This window comes from Arabidopsis lyrata (assembly GCF_000004255.2).
Source record: "Arabidopsis lyrata subsp. lyrata unplaced genomic scaffold ARALYscaffold_4, whole genome shotgun sequence".
NCBI lineage: Eukaryota > Viridiplantae > Streptophyta > Magnoliopsida > Brassicales > Brassicaceae > Arabidopsis > Arabidopsis lyrata.
Genome location: NW_003302552.1, coordinates 19,647,690 through 19,665,125, shown reverse-complemented (window position 1 = coordinate 19,665,125; position 17,436 = coordinate 19,647,690). Strand labels below are relative to the sequence as shown.

The window sequence follows — 17,436 nt, the reverse complement described above, 5'->3', positions numbered from 1 at the left end:
AAAGAAAAAACGTTTTGATTGGTTCATAAATAAGCAACCTTGTTAGTTCGTCTTGTTGACCCAAAAAAAAAAAAAAATTCATTAAGTCGTGTCTACTGTCTTCTGTCTAGTTTCGTCTATCGGGCAAAACACGGCGGACGCGGTTTCTTTGCTCAAAACTCAGAAGTCTCTTTTTGTCTTGAGCTTCTTCAATATCTGATTGTCTCTGCTTCTCATCTCTAATCTCGAATTCTACTTCGATTTCATCATCTTCTTCTGCTCAACTCTTACTACTGTTGTCTTCTGGATTCACTCGATCCATGTTCAAAATGCGTTCTTTCGTGGCTTTTGTGATCCTTCTTAGCTACTTGGGTTCGTGTTTCTCGCTCAAAGACAAAGGTAGAGAGAGTTTCATCGTTTCACTTACTCGTTTTTGTCTCTTTGGTTGCGTAGAAACAGAATCCAAGTTCCCTGATTCATATCCTCTGTTTTCAGGTGTAGATTTTCTGAAAAGTGAAGATAGTTTAAAGAAAGATCTATCGTCAGATGAAGATTCAACGAATTTGTAAGTAGTACCTTCAGTTTCTGAGATTTCCAGTGGGTCTTTGGATTAGAACAGATATATAGTCAGGGGTTGGTAGATCTACAAATTTCTCTAACCATTCCGTAGCTTCATTTTCTCTATCTATGTATGGTAGAAGAAACTGTTGTTACTTGTAACCGACACTTATTCATGCTTGTAAACTATATATAACTTACCGTATTTTGATCTTTATTTTAGAGCATGCTTTTGCAATGGCTATAATTTATTTTTCTACCTTTTGTTAGGAAAGCTTTTGGATTTCACAGGAAAACACTTGTCCGTTACCCTAACAAAGATTTGCCTTCGAGAAAAGACCGCAGAAACCGCGTTGTGGCTGCAACTGTAACACCATCATCATCCCCAAAACCTTCTCCTAAACATGTTTCAACTAGATCTTCAACAGTTCCGGAGCCACAAATGAGATCATCTACACAAAATGTTTCACCTTCTCCTTCTGTGTCACTTGTAAATCCTCCCACTCCAAGAAACGCTCATTCTTCTTCAGTGGCCGTTCCTTTAGTGATTGGCTGCGTAGGCGGTGCCTTTTTTCTTCTTCTTGTAGTTACCGGTGTCTACTGTTTCACTAGTAAGGCCGGGAAAACTGTGAATCCTTGGCGTACTGGTCTTAGCGGACAACTTCAGAAAGTATTCGTAACTGGTAATTTTCTTTCTTAAATTGTTACATGGCATAATATGTTTTGGTTTCATCAATGTTTGATTTTTTGATACTCAGGTATACCTGTACTTAAAAGATCTGAGATTGAAGCTGCATGTGAAGATTTTAGTAATGTCATTGGATCTTGCCCCATTGGGAAATTGTTCAAAGGAACATTATCAAGTGGAGTGGAGATTGCTGTTGCTTCTTTTGCTACTACCTCTGCCAAAGACTGGAAGGACAATACAGAAATTCACTTTAGGAAGAAGGTATGGTTCTTCCCATTTTTGATTTCTTATAATAACAATATATAGTCGACTTTAGCGTGTTCTGTTTCACAATTTCAGATCGAAATGTTATCGAAGATCAACCACAAGAATTTTGCAAACCTTCTTGGGTATTGTGAAGAAAAGGAACCTTTCACTAGGATCTTGATCTTTGAGTATGCTCCAAATGGATCACTCTTTGAGCATTTACACTGTGAGTACTTTTGTCATAAGCTAGCTACACAATGTCACATGTTGGCTTGTTTTCTTTGTGATCTAAAGGGAATCAAAACATATTTTTTTTATTACAGTTAAAGAATCAGAACACTTGGATTGGGGAATGCGGTTAAGAATTGCAATGGGATTAGCATATTGCCTTGACCATATGCACCAACTCAATCCACCTATAGCTCACACCAATCTCGTCTCGTCATCTCTTCAGCTCACAGAGGATTATGCTGTCAAAGTATCGGATTTCAGTTTCGGTCCATCTGAGACAGAGACTAGCATCAACGACACAGTCATAGACACAAACATCTCAGTCTTGAATCCAGAAGAAAACGTTTACAGCTTCGGTTTACTATTATTCGAAATGATAAGCGGGAAACTCCCAGAATCGGTTAACAAACCTGACTCGGTAGATAGCGCGCTGGTTGATTTCTTAAGAGGAGAGACTCTAGCCAAGATGGTAGATCCAACACTGGAATCTTATGATGACAAGATTGAGAATATAGGTGAAGTGATCAAATCATGCCTCAGGACCGACCCGAAAGAGAGACCTACAATGCGGGAAGTCACAGGATGGTTACGGGAGATCACGGGAATATCACCGAATGATGCTACGCCGAAATTGTCACCTCTTTGGTGGGCAGAGTTGGAGGTTTTGTCCACGGCTTAAGAGAGGCCCTTCACCAATAAAACTGTATATATTTTGAAGATGTTAGTTTTGTAAGTGTCTTTTCTAGTTATCTCTAGTAATATTGGTAAAACAAAATTGAAGTTCTCTCAAGTTAAGTAACTCTATAAACATGTATAGATGAATTAGTGTGCATGTCGGAAACAATCTTGTAAAAATTATATCCTTCTTCTTCTATATGAATGCATTCTTTTGTTCAGTGTTATTATGTAGCAAAATGATAGAGGAGAAATTGCCAAATACTTTAAGAATATAAGTGTGCAAAAATATTTTATTCATGCTTGAAGAGATATTTTATTCGTGAATAACTTGGCAAATACTTTTTTTTTTTTTCTTTTCCTTTTGAATCAGTTGATTGTGGAGCGAAAGGCTAAAGGAAAAAAAAAATTGACATCCAATAAAAATAAGGAGAGTAAAAACATTTACGAACGAAATAATTAACTGTGATGGGTCAAAAAGTTAAAGTTGCTTCTGAAATTTCTATATTTAGTAAGGAGTGGATTCAGAAGTAAGATGAGTAGATATTGTATATCTCCCCATATTAGTGTTAATGGTCAATGTTGTGTTCAATGGGTGCAGATAACTAGAAGGAAAAATTTATAGCGTAAAGACATTATGTAACTCTGCAATCTTTATAGTGACAAGTTTCCCTCTAGAGTTAGAACACAGAAACATTTTATCTCACTTTTGACGTTTAAAAGGAAGAGAGTTTTGGAGAACAGAGAAATTAAGTTACAAGATTCTAGTGGTTTCTGCCTTTCTGGCTAGTAAGAAACTTACCTTGTTCATTTCTGTTATGTTGTTCTATATATGTCTACAAGTAGTCCTTAGTTTTTTTTTTGTATTACTTCTTAAATGGAAACTGTTGGTTTACTCTGTTTGTCTTTTTGAAACTTGTCTGCTAAGTTTTTGCTAAAATTTAAAATGCAGATCCTAACTTCAAATATGGCACAAAGAGGTGAGAGCTCAGACACTACACCTGCAGAAGTAAGTATATGATAATAAAAAGTTGATTTTTGTTGTGTAATTAAGTTTACTTTGGTGATGAAAGAGACATAGTTAGATATGTTTGGTCTTTGCTTCTGCTCTTAATTGTCTGTATAAAATCTCACTTAATCTTTCACGGGTTCATTCTAAATCTTGGATTTCGAATGTGATGTAGTAAGTATATGATAATAAAAGTTGATTTTTGTGGTGTAGTTAAGTTTACTTTGGTAATGGAAGAGACATAGTTAGTTAGATATGTTTGGTCTTTGTTTCTGGTCTTGATTGTCTGTATAAAATCTCACTTAATCTTTCACGGTTTTATTCTTAATCTTGGATTTCGAATGTGATGTTTTTCAGGTGCTTGCTGCTGTTCCTGACGAAATGTTACCCATATTTGAGCAGATTTTAGCATTGACTGACCCACAACTTCAACCATTAGTGGCTGAGGTCTTTCGTATCGTTCCGCATGATATTTTATTAAGCATAATGAGAACTAAACCTGATTCCAAAGTTAAAGTCACCGAATACATTGACGATTCAAGTGGAGATATCAAGCATGTGAGATTTGCATCGTATATCAAACGCAGGGTATAAGATTTTATCGTACGTTTGTTAATAGTAATGAAATTTAGATGAATTTATGTTTATAATTCTTATTTGTTTTGAGGTACAGATCTTTCCCGTTTGCTTAGATGATGTGGATTGGGCAATCATTATGGGGATAGTGGCAAACCAACTAGATCACGGTAAGAACAAAACATATAACATTTTTCTTAACAAAAAATTTAGTTAACGAAGTTTGTTTTCGTATGTTTTCAGATATTTGCTGGGCTGTCGTTGCAAGAGATCTTATAAGGGCAGTGAGATTGATTAACGGTCGTGACACAGATCCTAACATAGAGTACTCTGTGCAAGATTTGATTGATTTTACAGATCCGGTGCAGCGAAGACAAGTTCGCAATGACGGTCACTACTGCTACACCTCAAGCATCAACAGAGGAATGCGTTACGTAATGGAAAATGGGATTCAAAGAGAAGAAGATAGACCATTCACGGGATGTCCTCAATATATTCCTGATCGTGTCTTATCGGGATTAGGGTACATCAAAGACTTCAAGAGAATAGATACAATCGAGGAAGCGCTTCTCCAACTTAAGCACCAACCCATCGGAGCTGCTGTGGCAATGTTTTTCCCAGAGTACAATGAAATTGGAGAAAATGTAAGTTATGCGTTGTTTTGCAGTGTTAAATTTATCATGCAAGCTAATATTGGTTTGGTTTTTTGTTTGAAGATCTATCGAGGGCCTGTACTTCAAAGGTCAAGGCTCGTTGGACTGCATGCCGTTTCACTAGTAGCAGCAGATGAGGAGAATGGGGAAAAATACGTAGTGGCGAGATCAAGTCATGGCGATAAGTTTGGAAAAAACGGTTACATGAAGATCTCAATAGATATTATGCTTGTTTATGTACCCACTCCGGGTGAAGAGATTAACACTAAGGCGAATACCTACTTTGCTGAACCAAGTCCATTGCTCAGAAGATTCAGCTATCCGAGATTACTCTCACGGGAAGAGGAAGAGAGGCGGAAGAAAAGGCATGGAGCTAGTAAACTCAACTGAGTCTGTGTTTGTGAAGTGAAAACAAGAGTTTGATTTTGTCTTTTGCTACTAACAACTGTCTGCATCGTTTGCAAAACACTTTTAGTTTATCTCATCGCATCAAGTGTTTGCACATCAAAGTAATTTCCTTGAAACAAGATATAAGATAGTTGATAAAAGCGCACATCTTAAATAGAGCATTTTAATTATAAAAAAAAATCCAGAGGGAAACAAGTAGTGCGAACTTTGCTACTTCTGCCATAGATAGATACCATTTAAACATAGCAAGATCAATACATAAAAAAAAGACCACACAAAATCAGATTACTGGTCATTATCAGCTTTACTTGTCGATCCAACATCTAGCTTCAAGGCGCATATGTCCTGTTCTTCCATCACTTGTTTTTCTTACTATCCCTCTGCAATCGGGACCTTCACGAACCTTGAAAGTCATGTAGAAGATTGCATTGCTCGACTTGAGCTTCATACTCGAGTCTACATCTTCTTTTGTTTGTACCACTACTTTCTTCATCTCAAATGGTGTATAAGCACTCTGCAAATTAAAAAAAGGTTTTTTGAGAAATGGATGTCCTATGTTCACATATCTATATGCTATTATATCCTCACCATGTCAGAGTGCCACTCGGAGAACAATGCAGCTTCAGCATATAGAGAAATCCATTCATTGTCTCGCAACTCTGATTCCTTCACCTGCAGTTTTAAACATCTAAAATTAGTTGGAAAAAAAGATAATCTTGTATACAAGCAAAAACACTAAAGATGGATTACATTATGTATTAAATGAGTAAAAAACTAACACCTCACCTCATAGAACTGTAGTAGCTTATCACCTTTAGTACATGCACCATTCGGTGGCCAATCTGGCATATCACCTTTATAGAAATCATCTATAGCATCAAAGTCCCAACGGCCATTTGCATCTCCAATGCCTAAAACATGTCCAAATGATTAACCATGTTTTACAAGCGTATGATAATCTTCATGGCAACGTTAATGACAAATTACAAACCAAGTCATGAAAGTCTTTCCACACCTGGTACTTGAGGCTTAAGTCTGCATATTTTTGTGACAAGTATCAAGCGCGCTTTGTTCATCTTCCCTGCATCCGTGACTAAAGTTTGGAAAGTGTGAAGAGAGTTGTTAACCGGATCCATCACCTCAGATGTTGAATAGGAATTGTAAAGGGAACCGATTTCGGCGTTAACTTTTACTACAGTCTTGAACTGTAAGTTCTTCCCCTACAAGGTAGAAACAATGACCAGTGACGAATATCAACATTCTACAATAGTAGCTCACAAGGAGGAGAGAGTAATATCAAAGAGAAAAGAAAAGAGTAAACCTTTTCAAGATTGTAACAATGGAGTCCTGCCTTTGCGAAGAGTGTGTCATAGGGACAACATCCACTTGGCATTATCCCATTAAACGTATGCTTGAAGAAATCAACATCGAATCCCTAATTACCAAAATCCAAAAATCAATTGTATGATACGAAAGCACAAATCTTGTAAGCGTCAAAACTTGAAAAGAGTTAAAAGAGAATTACACAGGACTCAACAACTTGAAGACGATACTTTTCGCGTTCCTCGGGACTCATGTCTTCTTCGTCGGAGAAATAAAGGTCTTCCACAGGTGAAGGTGGAGCTTCTTCGATCTTCCGCCTACGGAGAGGAGGTTCGTATTCGTGAAACCACAAGTTCGCTTCATCCAACATCACATCATACATCTTTCCGGTGAACAGTCGTCTTCTACTTCCAAACTGATTGGGAGAGTCTGATAAGTTTTGCTGGACGGACACGACAAGCCGACAAGGGTTTGTCTATTCCCAATTGATTTTTTTTTAGGTTTAATGTAAATAGACCCCAATTTCCTTTTTAACCCCAAATCAATCAATGATGGTTAAGACAAATGAATAGTGATTTAACACCGACCGGTTCAAACGGGAATCGCCCATATAACCGAGTCCGGGTTAAGCATGTCACAACCCGGTTCAATTAAGATTTATGAGTCAATATTTAAATCCAAATTCAAAATCACTATTTTTTTTTTTTAAAAGAAAAGCTCACAGGCCTAATTGACAAAAATGGTTTATTATTATTTGAAATGATAACCGGGAAACTCCCGGAATCGGTTAACAAACTCGACTCGGTAGATAGGGGCCTGGTTGATTTTTTAATAGGAGAGACACTCTGGCCAACACTAGAATCTTATAATAAGAAGATCGAGAATGCAAGAAGTCACGGTTGGTTATGGGAAATCACGGCTAACGATGCAACGTCTAAGTTCTCACCTCTTTGGTGGCCAGAATTGGAGGTCTTGTCTACGGCGTAAGAAGAGAGCCATTCACCAACAAAAGCTGAGTTTTATACGTGTCTTTTGTAGTTATCTAGTAAAATCCAAGTTTCTTGTCCTCTTCAAGTTAAGTAACTATATTATTACCATGCATAAATAAATGAATCATGCCGTAAATTACTTAAACATTGCAAGATAATCCACAAAATATCGAAATACTAGCCACCATCGTATTTACTTGTCGATCCAACATCTAGCTTCAAGGCGCATATGTCCTGTTCTTCCATCACTTGTTTTTCTTATTATACCTCTGCAATCGGGACCTTCACGAACCTTGAAACTCATGTAGAAGATTGCATTGCTCGACTTGAGAAAAGAATGTCCTAAGCTCACATATCTATATGCTTTTAATATCCTCACCATGTCAGATTCCCACTCGGAGAACAATGCAACTTCAGCATATAGATGAAGCCATTCATTGTCTCGCAACTCTGATTCATTCACCTATACATTTTTAAACATCTAAAGTTAGTTGAAGAAAGACAAGTCAAAACAGATCACCTCGAGCTCATAGAAGATGAATCAAAAGAAATTGAAACTTATCATCAAAGAAGATGAGTCAAAGTAACACCTCACCTCATAGAACTGTAACTTATCATCATTCGATGGCCAATCTGGCATATCACCTTTATAGAACTCATCTATAGCATCAAAGTCCCAACGGCCAACGGGGTTGGTAGAGATCTACAAATTTATTTCACAATTTGTAACCGACACTTAATCATGCTTATAAACTATATACTGTAACTTACTATATTTTGATCTTTATTTTAGAGCATGTTTTGGCAATGGCTTCAATTTCGTTTTCTACCTTTTGATAGGAAAGCTTTTGGATTTCACAGGAAAACACTTGTCCGTTACCCTTACAAAGATTTACCTTCGAGAAAAGACCGCAAAAACCGTGTTGTGGCTGCAACTATAACACCATCATCGTCACCACAACCTTCTCCTAAACATGTTTCAACTAAATCTTCAACAGTTCCAGAGCCACAAAAGAGATCATCTACACAAGATGTTTCACCTTCACCTTCTGTGTCACTTGTAAATCCTTCCACTCCAAGAAACGCTCATTCTTCTTCAGTGGCTGTTCCTTTAGTAGTTGGCTGCGTAGGCGGTGCCTTTTTTCTTCTCCTTGTAGCTACCGGTCTCTACTTTTTCACTAGTAAGGCCGGGAAAACTGTGAATCCTTGGCGTACTGGTCTTAGTGGACAACTCAGAAAGTATTCGTTACTGGTAATTTCCTTTCTTAAATTGTTACATAACATAGAATGTTTTGGCTAGTGCACTTACTTTGGTTTCATCAATGTGTGATTTTTTGATGCTCAGGTATACCTGTACTTAAAAGATCTGAGATTGAAGCTGCATGTGAAGATTTTAGTAATGTCATTGGATCTTGCCCCATTGGGAAATTGTTCAAAGGAACATTATCAAGTGGAGTGGAGATTGCTGTTGCTTCTTTTGCTACTACCTCTGCCAAAGACTGGAAGGACAATACAGAAATTCACTTTAGGAAGAAGGTATGGTTCTTCCCATTTTTGATTTCTTATAATAACAATATATAGTCGACTTTAGCGTGTTCTGTTTCACAATTTCAGATCGAAATGTTATCGAAGATCAACCACAAGAATTTTGCAAACCTTCTTGGGTATTGTGAAGAAAAGGAACCTTTCGCTAGGATCTTGATCTTTGAGTATGCTCCAAATGGATCACTCTTTGAGCATTTACACTGTGAGTACTTTTGTCATAAGCTAGCTACACAATGTCACATGTTGGCTTGTTTTCTTTGTGATCTAAAGGGAATCAAAACATATTTTTTTTATTACAGTTAAAGAATCAGAACACTTGGATTGGGGAATGCGGTTAAGAATTGCAATGGGATTAGCATATTGCCTTGACCATATGCACCAACTCAATCCACCTATAGCTCACACCAATCTCGTCTCGTCATCTCTTCAGCTCACAGAGGATTATGCTGTCAAAGTATCGGATTTCAGTTTCGGTCCATCTGAGACAGAGACTAGCATCAACGACACAGTCATAGACACAAACATCTCAGTCTTGAATCCAGAAGAAAACGTTTACAGCTTCGGTTTACTATTATTCGAAATGATAAGCGGGAAACTCCCAGAATCGGTTAACAAACCTGACTCGGTAGATAGCGCGCTGGTTGATTTCTTAAGAGGAGAGACTCTAGCCAAGATGGTAGATCCAACACTGGAATCTTATGATGACAAGATTGAGAATATAGGTGAAGTGATCAAATCATGCCTCAGGACCGACCCGAAAGAGAGACCTACAATGCGGGAAGTCACAGGATGGTTACGGGAGATCACGGGAATATCACCGAATGATGCTACGCCGAAATTGTCACCTCTTTGGTGGGCAGAGTTGGAGGTTTTGTCCACGGCTTAAGAGAGGCCCTTCACCAATAAAACTGTATATATTTTGAAGATGTTAGTTTTGTAAGTGTCTTTTCTAGTTATCTCTAGTAATATTGGTAAAACAAAATTGAAGTTCTCTTCAAGTTAAGTAACTCTATAAACATGTATAGATGAATTAGTGTGCATATCGGAAACAATCTTGTAAAAATTATATCCTTCTTCTTCTATATGAATGCATTCTTTTGTTCAGTGTTATTATGTAGCAAAATGATAGAGGAGAAATTGCCAAATACTTTAAGAATATAAGTGTGCAAAAATATTTTATTCATGCTTGAAGAGATATTTTATTCGTGAATAACTTGGCAAATACTTTTTTTTTTCTTTTCCTTTTGAATCAGTTGATTGTGGAACGAAAGGCTAAAGGAAAAAAAAAATTGACATCCAATAAAAATAAGGAGAGTAAAAACATTTACGAACGAAATAATTAACTGTGATGGGTCAAAAAGTTAAAGTTGCTTCTGAAATTTCTATATTTAGTAAGGAGTGGATTCAGAAGTAAGATGAGTAGATATTGTATATCTCCCCATATTAGTGTTAATGGTCAATGTTGTGTTCAATGGGTGCAGATAACTAGAAGGAAAAATTTATAGCGTAAAGACATTATGTAACTCTGCAATCTTTATAGTGACAAGTTTCCCTCTAGAGTTAGAAGAGAGAAACATTTTATCTCACTTTTGACGTTTAAGGAAGAGAATTGTGGAGAGCAGAGAAATTAAGTTACAAGAGTCTAGAGTGGCTTCTGGCTAGTAAGAAACTTGTTCATTTCTGTTATATTGATTCTCTATATTTCTACAAGTAGTCTTTACTTTCTTTCTTATTTGTATTACTTCTTCTTACTTAGAAACTGTTGGTTTACTCTGTTTTGCCTTTTTGAAACTTTGCCTGAAAATTTCTTGCTAAATCTTTTTTTGCAGATCCTAACTTAGACTATGTCAAAAACAAGTGAGAGCTCAGACACTACACCTGCAGAAGTACGTTTATGAGAATAAAAAGTTGACTTTTGTTGTTTAGTTAAGTTTACTTTGGTGATGGAAGAGACATAGTTAGATTTGTTTGGTCTTTGCTGTTGGTCTTGATTGTCTGTATAGAACATATCTGACTTAATCTTTCACGGTTTTATTCTAAATCTAAGATTTCGAGTGTGATGTTTTTCAGGTGCTTGCTGCTGTTCCTGATGAAATGTTACCCATATTTGAGCAGATTTTAGCATTGACTGACCCACAACTTCAACCATTAGTGGCTGAGGTCTTTCGTATCGTTCCGCATGATATTTTATTAAGCATAATGAGAACTAAACCTGATTCCAAAGTTAGAGTCACCGAGTACATTGACAATTCAAGTGGAGATATCAAGCATGTGAGATTTGCATCGTATATCAAACGCAGGGTATAAGATTTTATCGTACGTTTGTTAATAGTAATGAAATTTAGATGAATTTATGTTTATAATTCTTATTTGTTTTGAGGTACAGATCTTTCCCGTTTGCTTAGATGATGTGGATTGGGCAATCATTATGGGGATAGTGGCAAACCAACTAGATCACGGTAAGAACAAAACATATAACATTTTTCTTAACAAAAAATTTAGTTAATGAAGTTTGTTTTCGTACGTTTTCAGATATTTGTTGGGCTGTGGTCGCAAGAGATCTTATAAGGGCAGTGAGATTGATTAACGGTCGTGACACAGATCTTAACATAGAGTACTCTTTGCAAGATTTGATTGATTTCACAGAGCCAGTGAAGCGAAGACAAGTTCGCAAAGGCGGTCACTACTGCTACACCTCAAGTATCAACAGAGGAATGCATTACGTAATGGAAAATGGAATTCAAAGAGAAGAAGATAGACCATTCACGGGGTGTCCTCAACATATACCTGATCGTGCCCTATCTCGGTTTGGGTACATCAAAGACTTCAAGAGAATAGATACAATCGAGGAAGCACTTCTCCAACTTAAGTACCAGCCAATTGGAGCAGCTCTTGCAATGTTTTTCCCAGAGTACAATGAAATTGGAGAAAATGTAAGTTATGCGTTGTGCAATGTTAAATTTATTTTGAAGGCTTAATATTGATTTGGTTTTTCTTTGAAGATATATCGGGGGCCTGTCCTTCAGAGGTCAAGACTCGTTGGACTGCATGCCGTTTCACTAGTAGCAGCAGATGAGGAGAATGGGGAAAGATACGTAGTGGCGAGATCCAGTCATGGTGATAAGTTTGGAAAAAACGGCTACATGAAGATCTCCTTAGATGTTATGCTTGTTTATGTACCCACTCCGGGTGAAAAAATTGACATTTTGGCAAATAAATACTTTGCTAAACCAAGTCCATTGCTCAGAAGATTCAGCTATCCAAGATTACTCTCACTGGAAGAGGAAGAGAGGCGGAAGAAAATGCATGGAGCTAGTTAAGTGAACTGAGTCTGTTTGTCAAGTGAAATTAGGAGTCTATGATTTTGTCTTTTGCTAACAACTGTCTGCATCGTTTGCAAAACACTTCTAGTTTATCTCATCGCATCAAGAGTTTGCACATCAAAGTTATTTCCTTCAAACACGGTATCAGATTATAGATGAGCATCATAAATAGAGCATTTCAGATTTTCTTTAAGAAATGATTACAAAAAGGGAATCCAGAGGGAAACAAGTAGTTCAGCCATAGATAGCAAGATCAATACATAAAAAGACCACAAAATATCAGTAGACATCATGGTCTTTACTTGTCAATCCAACATCTAGCTTCAAGGCACATATGTCCTGTTCTTCCATCACTTGTTTTTCGTACTATGCCTCTGCAATCGGGACCTTCACCAACTTTGAAACTCATGTAGAAGATTGCATTGCTCGACTTCAGCTTCATACTCGACTCTACATCTTCTTTTGTTTGTACCACTACTTTCTTCATCTCAAATGGCGTATAAACACTCTGCAAAACAAAGAATTTGTTGAGAAAAGAGTGTCCTAAGCTCACATAGTCACATATCTATATGCTTTATATCCTCACCATGTCAGAGTGCCACTCGGAGAACAATGCAGCTTCAGCATATAGAGAAATCCATTCATTGTCTCGAAACTCTGATTCCTTCACCTGCAGTTTTAAACATCTAAAGTAAGTTAGAAAAAACAATCTTGTAAATCAGTAAAAAAAATTGATCACATAATGAAGAAGGTTGAGTCAAAAACTAACACCTCACCTCATAGAATTGTAGTAGCTTATCACCTTTAGTAAATTCATCATTCAGTGGCCAATCCGGCATGTCACCTTTATAGAAACCATCTATAGCATCAAAGTTCCAAAAGACATTTGCATCTCCCATGCCTAAAAACATATCTAAATGATTAACCTCGACTAAAAAAAGAAAGAGTTCGACTCTGAAACCAAGTCATGAAAGTCTTTCCACACCTGGTACTTGAGGCTTAAGTCTGCATATTTTTGTGACAAGTATCAAGCGCGCTTTGTTCATCTTCCCTGCATCCGTGACTAAAGTTTGGAAAGTGTGAAGTGAGTTGTTAACCGGATCCATCACCTCAGATGTTGAATATGAATTGTAAAGTGAACCGATTTCGGCGTTGACTTTGAGTACACTCTTGAATTGTAACTTCTTCCCCTATTAAAGGAGGTAAATTTTGCATGAATATCAAAAATTTACAAATAGGGGCATAAGGAGAGAAAAAAAGAGAAACCTTTTCAAGATTGTAACAATGGAGTCCTGCTTTTGCAAAGAGTGTATCGTAGGGAGTACAACCACTTGGAATTATCCCATTAAACGTATGAATGAACAAATCAACATCGAATCCCTACGCAAATTCAGAAGAACAAATATAAAATAAAATAAAAATCTCAAATCAACATAATCAAACGGCGTCGGGAATTGAAATCGACAATTGGAAGGAGTTTAAGAGGGTTACACAGGACTCGACAACTTGGAGACGATATTTTTCCTGTTCCTCGGGATTCATGTCTTCTTCGTCGGAGAAATAAACGTCTTCCACAGGTGAAGGTGGAGCTTCGAGCTTCCGCTTGCGGAGAGGAGGTTCGTGTTCGTGAAACCACAAGTTCGCTTCATCCAACATCACATCATACATCTTTCCGATCTTCTTCCACTTTCAAGAAAATCGGAAACCTAAGTGATGTGTTTCCCTAATCGTTTCTGCTACTTTTTTGTTCAACGGACACGACAAGGGTTTTGTCTTGTCCCAATTGTTTGTTATTTAATTTTTTCACCCCTTTACTTTAGTTTTAATGCAAATTGACCCCTATTCTTTTCAACCCCCAAATCAATAATTATTCTAACACTAACATCTTTTTTTTTTTTTTTTTGAACATACACTGATATCTTCTTTTTTTTTTTTTTTCGTCTTAATAATTCATTGATAAGATACTTGGAGTTAATACAAAGCGGCAAGGAAAGATACTTGGAGTTAATACAAAATTTACAACTCATCTTTGATAGCAGTTGGGAAAAATGAGCTATCTTCTTATGCTATTAATGTGGAATTTTCTTGTAGTGTTAAAAGAGTCTTTTTGATACTGCAGAGGATCTAGTGAGCATAACACTCGTCATATTTTCCAAAGATTGATGATGTTGAAACACAGAATCACTTTCTTGTTCATAAGGAACACTAGTAAAGAAGATCAGATGGTGTTCCTCCTACCAACACAGAAAACATCAAAATATAAAGATTCTATAACCTCATTCTTCAAAGACAAAACAACAACGTAGAAATCATCAGTTTCGCTCCCTCGTTCTGTCTCCGACTTCTTCATCTGTTTAGAGTGGGCAACTCGGGTTCCTCATCAATGTCCGCAATCTCCCGTTCGATTTTGGCAATCTAACATCTTTTTTTTTTTTTTTTGGAACATACACTGATATCTTCTATAGATAAGAGATTCAATACATAAAAAAGACCACAAAAAAATCAGATTACTGGTCATTATCAGCTTTACTTGTCGATCCAACATCTAGCTTCAAGGCACATATGTCCTGTTCTTCCATCACTTGTTTTTCTTACTATGCCTCTGCAATCGGGACCTTCACCAACTTTGAAACTCATGTAGAAGATTGCATTGCTCGACTTGAGCTTCATACTCGACTCGACATCTTCTTTTGTTTGTACCACTACTTTCTTCATCTCAAATGGCACACTCTGCAAAACAAAGGTTTGTTGAGAAATGGATGTCCGATGCTCACATATCTATATGCTTTTAATATCCTCACCATGTCAGAGTGCCACTCGGAGAACAATGCAGCTTCAGCATATAGATAAAGCCATTCATTGTCTCGCAACTCTGATTCCTTCACCTGTAGTTGTATATCAGTAAAAAACACTAAAGTTGATTACATAATGTATTAAATGAGTCAAAAACTAACACCTCACCTCATAGAATTGTAGTAGCTTATCACCTTTAATAAATGCATCATTCAGTGGCCAATTTGGCATATCACCTTTATAGAAGACATCTATTGCATCAAAGTCCCAAAAGACATTTGCATCTCAAAGATGATTTTACAACTAGACGACGACATGGACTTTTATAACAAAGTCATAAAAGTCTTAAGCCACAAATTTACCTGGTACTTGAGGCTTAATTCTGCATATTTTTGTGACAAGTATCAAGCGCGCTTTGTTCATCTTCCCTGCATCCGTGACTAAAGTTTGGAAAGTGTGAAGAGAGTTGTTAACCGGATCCATCACCTCAGATGTTGAATAGGAATTGTAAAGGGAACCGATTTCGGCGTTAACTTTTACTACAGTCTTGAACTGTAAGTTCTTCCCCTACAAGGTAGAAACAATGACCAGTGACGAATATCAACATTCTACAATAGTAGCTCACAAGGAGGAGAGAGTAATATCAAAGAGAAAAAAAAAGAGAAACCTTTTCAAGATTGTAACAATGGAGTCCTGCCTTTGCGAAGAGTGTGTCATAGGGACAACATCCACTTGGCATTATCCCATTAAACGTATGCTTGAAGAAATCAACATCGAATCCCTAATTACCAAAATCCAAAAATCAATTGTATGATACGAAAGCACAAATCTTGTAAGCTTCAAAACTTGAAAAAGAGTTAAAAGAGAATTACACAGGACTCAACAACTTGAAGACGATACTTTTCGCGTTCCTCGGGACTCATGTCTTCTTCGTCGGAGAAATAAAGGTCTTCCACAGGTGAAGGTGGAGCTCCTAGCTTCTGCTTACGGAGAGGAGGTTCGTGTTCGTTAAGCCACAGACTCGCTTCGTCCAACATCACATCATACATCTTTCCGGTGATTTCGCTGAACAGTCTAGTCGTCTTCTACTTTCAAGAGAATCGGAAACCTAAGCGATGGGTTTCTAAGACTTTTGTTCAACGGACACGACAAGTCGACAAGGGTTTAATTTGTCTAGTCCCAATTGTTTGTTATTTATCTTTTCACCCCTTTACTTTAGTTTTGATGTAAATAGACCCCAATTTCTTTTTAACCCCCAAATCAATAATGATTTTTAGTTTTTAACACTAACATCCTATAGATAAGAGAATATACAACTTGAACCAAACTTAATTTGGGAAGAGAAGAGCCTAATTGGCCTAACTGGGTGGTGGGTTTTATCGTTGTCCGATAGCATCCGCAGATGTGATTTTTGAGGAAAAATCGATATTTCGACGTTGTGATTTTAGGGAAATGAGAAGACACGGGTTCTGACGATTGTTTCCACACACAATGGAAACAACAGTCATATTTCCAGCGAAGTGTGTTGTAATGGAGGTCATATTTCTACACACCTCAATACTTCATAGTTCATATATAACTCAACATGCCAATACATAAGCAGACGGTGCATATTTGTTGTAGAGAAGTAGACAAGATATATAAGAGCATTTTCAAGAGGGAGAAAAAGTTTTTCAAATATAATAATTTAATACTTTTATCATAGATAAATTATTTATTTAAATTTTAATTAACTAAAAAAAACTTTAACCAATCAAATGATGACAAGTGTGAGACACAATATCTCACAGTTTCTCAAATGAGATACAGTGTCTTACAGTTTTTCATTCTCTTTCTTACTTTTAATTATTATTATTTTTTTAATTCTTTAGACATTCTATGAGAAACCTCCGTTGGAAGTGCTCTAAATATAACTAAGAAGGTCGATTCAAGGCAATACGATTTTAATATTTAGAAAAAACATTTTTATTTATAATTAGAGGGAAGAAAAACTAAAATTTAAAGTTAAAAAAAAAGGAGTTTTAGATAATATGTTTGTGGATATTTTGATTAAGAACAATAATAACGTTTCAAAATTCAGTCAAAATCATTATTCCACAGTCATTGTTTGATTGAATACATTTTCCTTCGGTGTCGTCACTGAATTCCTCAAAGCAAAAAATAAATAATTTTCAAGCATCACATATGAAACGAAATTCCCAATTTTTAATTCGACAAGCAACCTACATTCCACGAAGTTGCCCTGGTCCAAACTTTATTCGTTTTTATTATAAAAAAATGGCGAACACGACTTTTGTCCTCATGGTAATATAGTAATGTCAGACCAAAAAACGATATAAAAGTGACTACGAATAATATAATATGCAATTGTGTGGTTTCAATACCTAAACTATTGGGCCATACTGATTGATTACTTAGCTGCAGTGACTATGCATGCAAA

General features: G+C 36.7%; 4 protein-coding genes across 6 annotated transcripts; 2 read left to right on the top strand and 2 right to left on the bottom strand.

The window, feature by feature from the left end:
• The first annotated feature begins 71 nt into the window (after positions 1-71).
• LOC9317772 (inactive receptor-like serine/threonine-protein kinase At2g40270) lies at positions 72-9,984 on the top strand. The gene is given in 7 exon segments (XM_021027291.1): positions 72-378; positions 475-544; positions 8,176-8,564; positions 8,567-8,587; positions 8,681-8,871; positions 8,950-9,082; positions 9,180-9,984. Coding segments are annotated over 7 exon segments (1,470 nt in total). The 5' UTR covers positions 72-299; the 3' UTR covers positions 9,767-9,984.
• On the top strand, positions 3,261-5,203 carry LOC9315929 (protein HEAT-INDUCED TAS1 TARGET 4). Of its 2 annotated transcripts, XM_021027293.1 has the most exons (5): positions 3,261-3,386; positions 3,744-3,974; positions 4,060-4,132; positions 4,206-4,606; positions 4,679-5,203. In XM_021027293.1, exons 1-5 carry the CDS (start codon positions 3,324-3,326, stop codon positions 5,003-5,005), a joined length of 1,095 nt encoding a protein of 364 aa, XP_020882952.1. In that variant the 5' UTR covers positions 3,261-3,323; the 3' UTR covers positions 5,006-5,203. The 2 variants fall into 2 exon arrangements, with proteins under 2 accessions (XP_020882952.1, XP_020882951.1); XM_021027292.1 differs by having other exon boundaries at positions 4,206-5,203.
• Positions 5,171-15,294, bottom strand: LOC9317774 (UPF0725 protein At2g20620). Of its 2 annotated transcripts, XM_002879815.2 has the most exons (6): positions 6,549-6,849; positions 6,345-6,458; positions 6,039-6,243; positions 5,810-5,934; positions 5,612-5,695; positions 5,173-5,537 (listed from the first exon to the last, which is right to left on the bottom strand). In XM_002879815.2, the coding sequence occupies exons 1-6, from the start codon at positions 6,726-6,728 to the stop codon at positions 5,328-5,330; spliced, it is 918 nt and encodes a 305-aa protein (XP_002879861.1). In that variant the 5' UTR covers positions 6,729-6,849; the 3' UTR covers positions 5,173-5,327. The 2 variants fall into 2 exon arrangements, with proteins under 2 accessions (XP_020882953.1, XP_002879861.1); XM_021027294.1 differs by lacking the exons at positions 5,810-5,934; positions 6,039-6,243; positions 6,345-6,458; positions 6,549-6,849 and adding an exon at positions 15,165-15,294 and having other exon boundaries at positions 5,171-5,537.
• On the bottom strand, positions 12,353-16,127 carry LOC9317771 (UPF0725 protein At2g20620). The gene is made up of 6 exons (XM_021027296.1): positions 15,869-16,127; positions 15,664-15,777; positions 15,359-15,563; positions 12,980-13,104; positions 12,790-12,873; positions 12,353-12,711 (listed from the first exon to the last, which is right to left on the bottom strand). Exons 1-6 carry the CDS (start codon positions 16,043-16,045, stop codon positions 12,502-12,504), a joined length of 915 nt encoding a protein of 304 aa, XP_020882955.1. The 5' UTR covers positions 16,046-16,127; the 3' UTR covers positions 12,353-12,501.
• Positions 16,128-17,436: the final 1,309 nt, after the last annotated feature.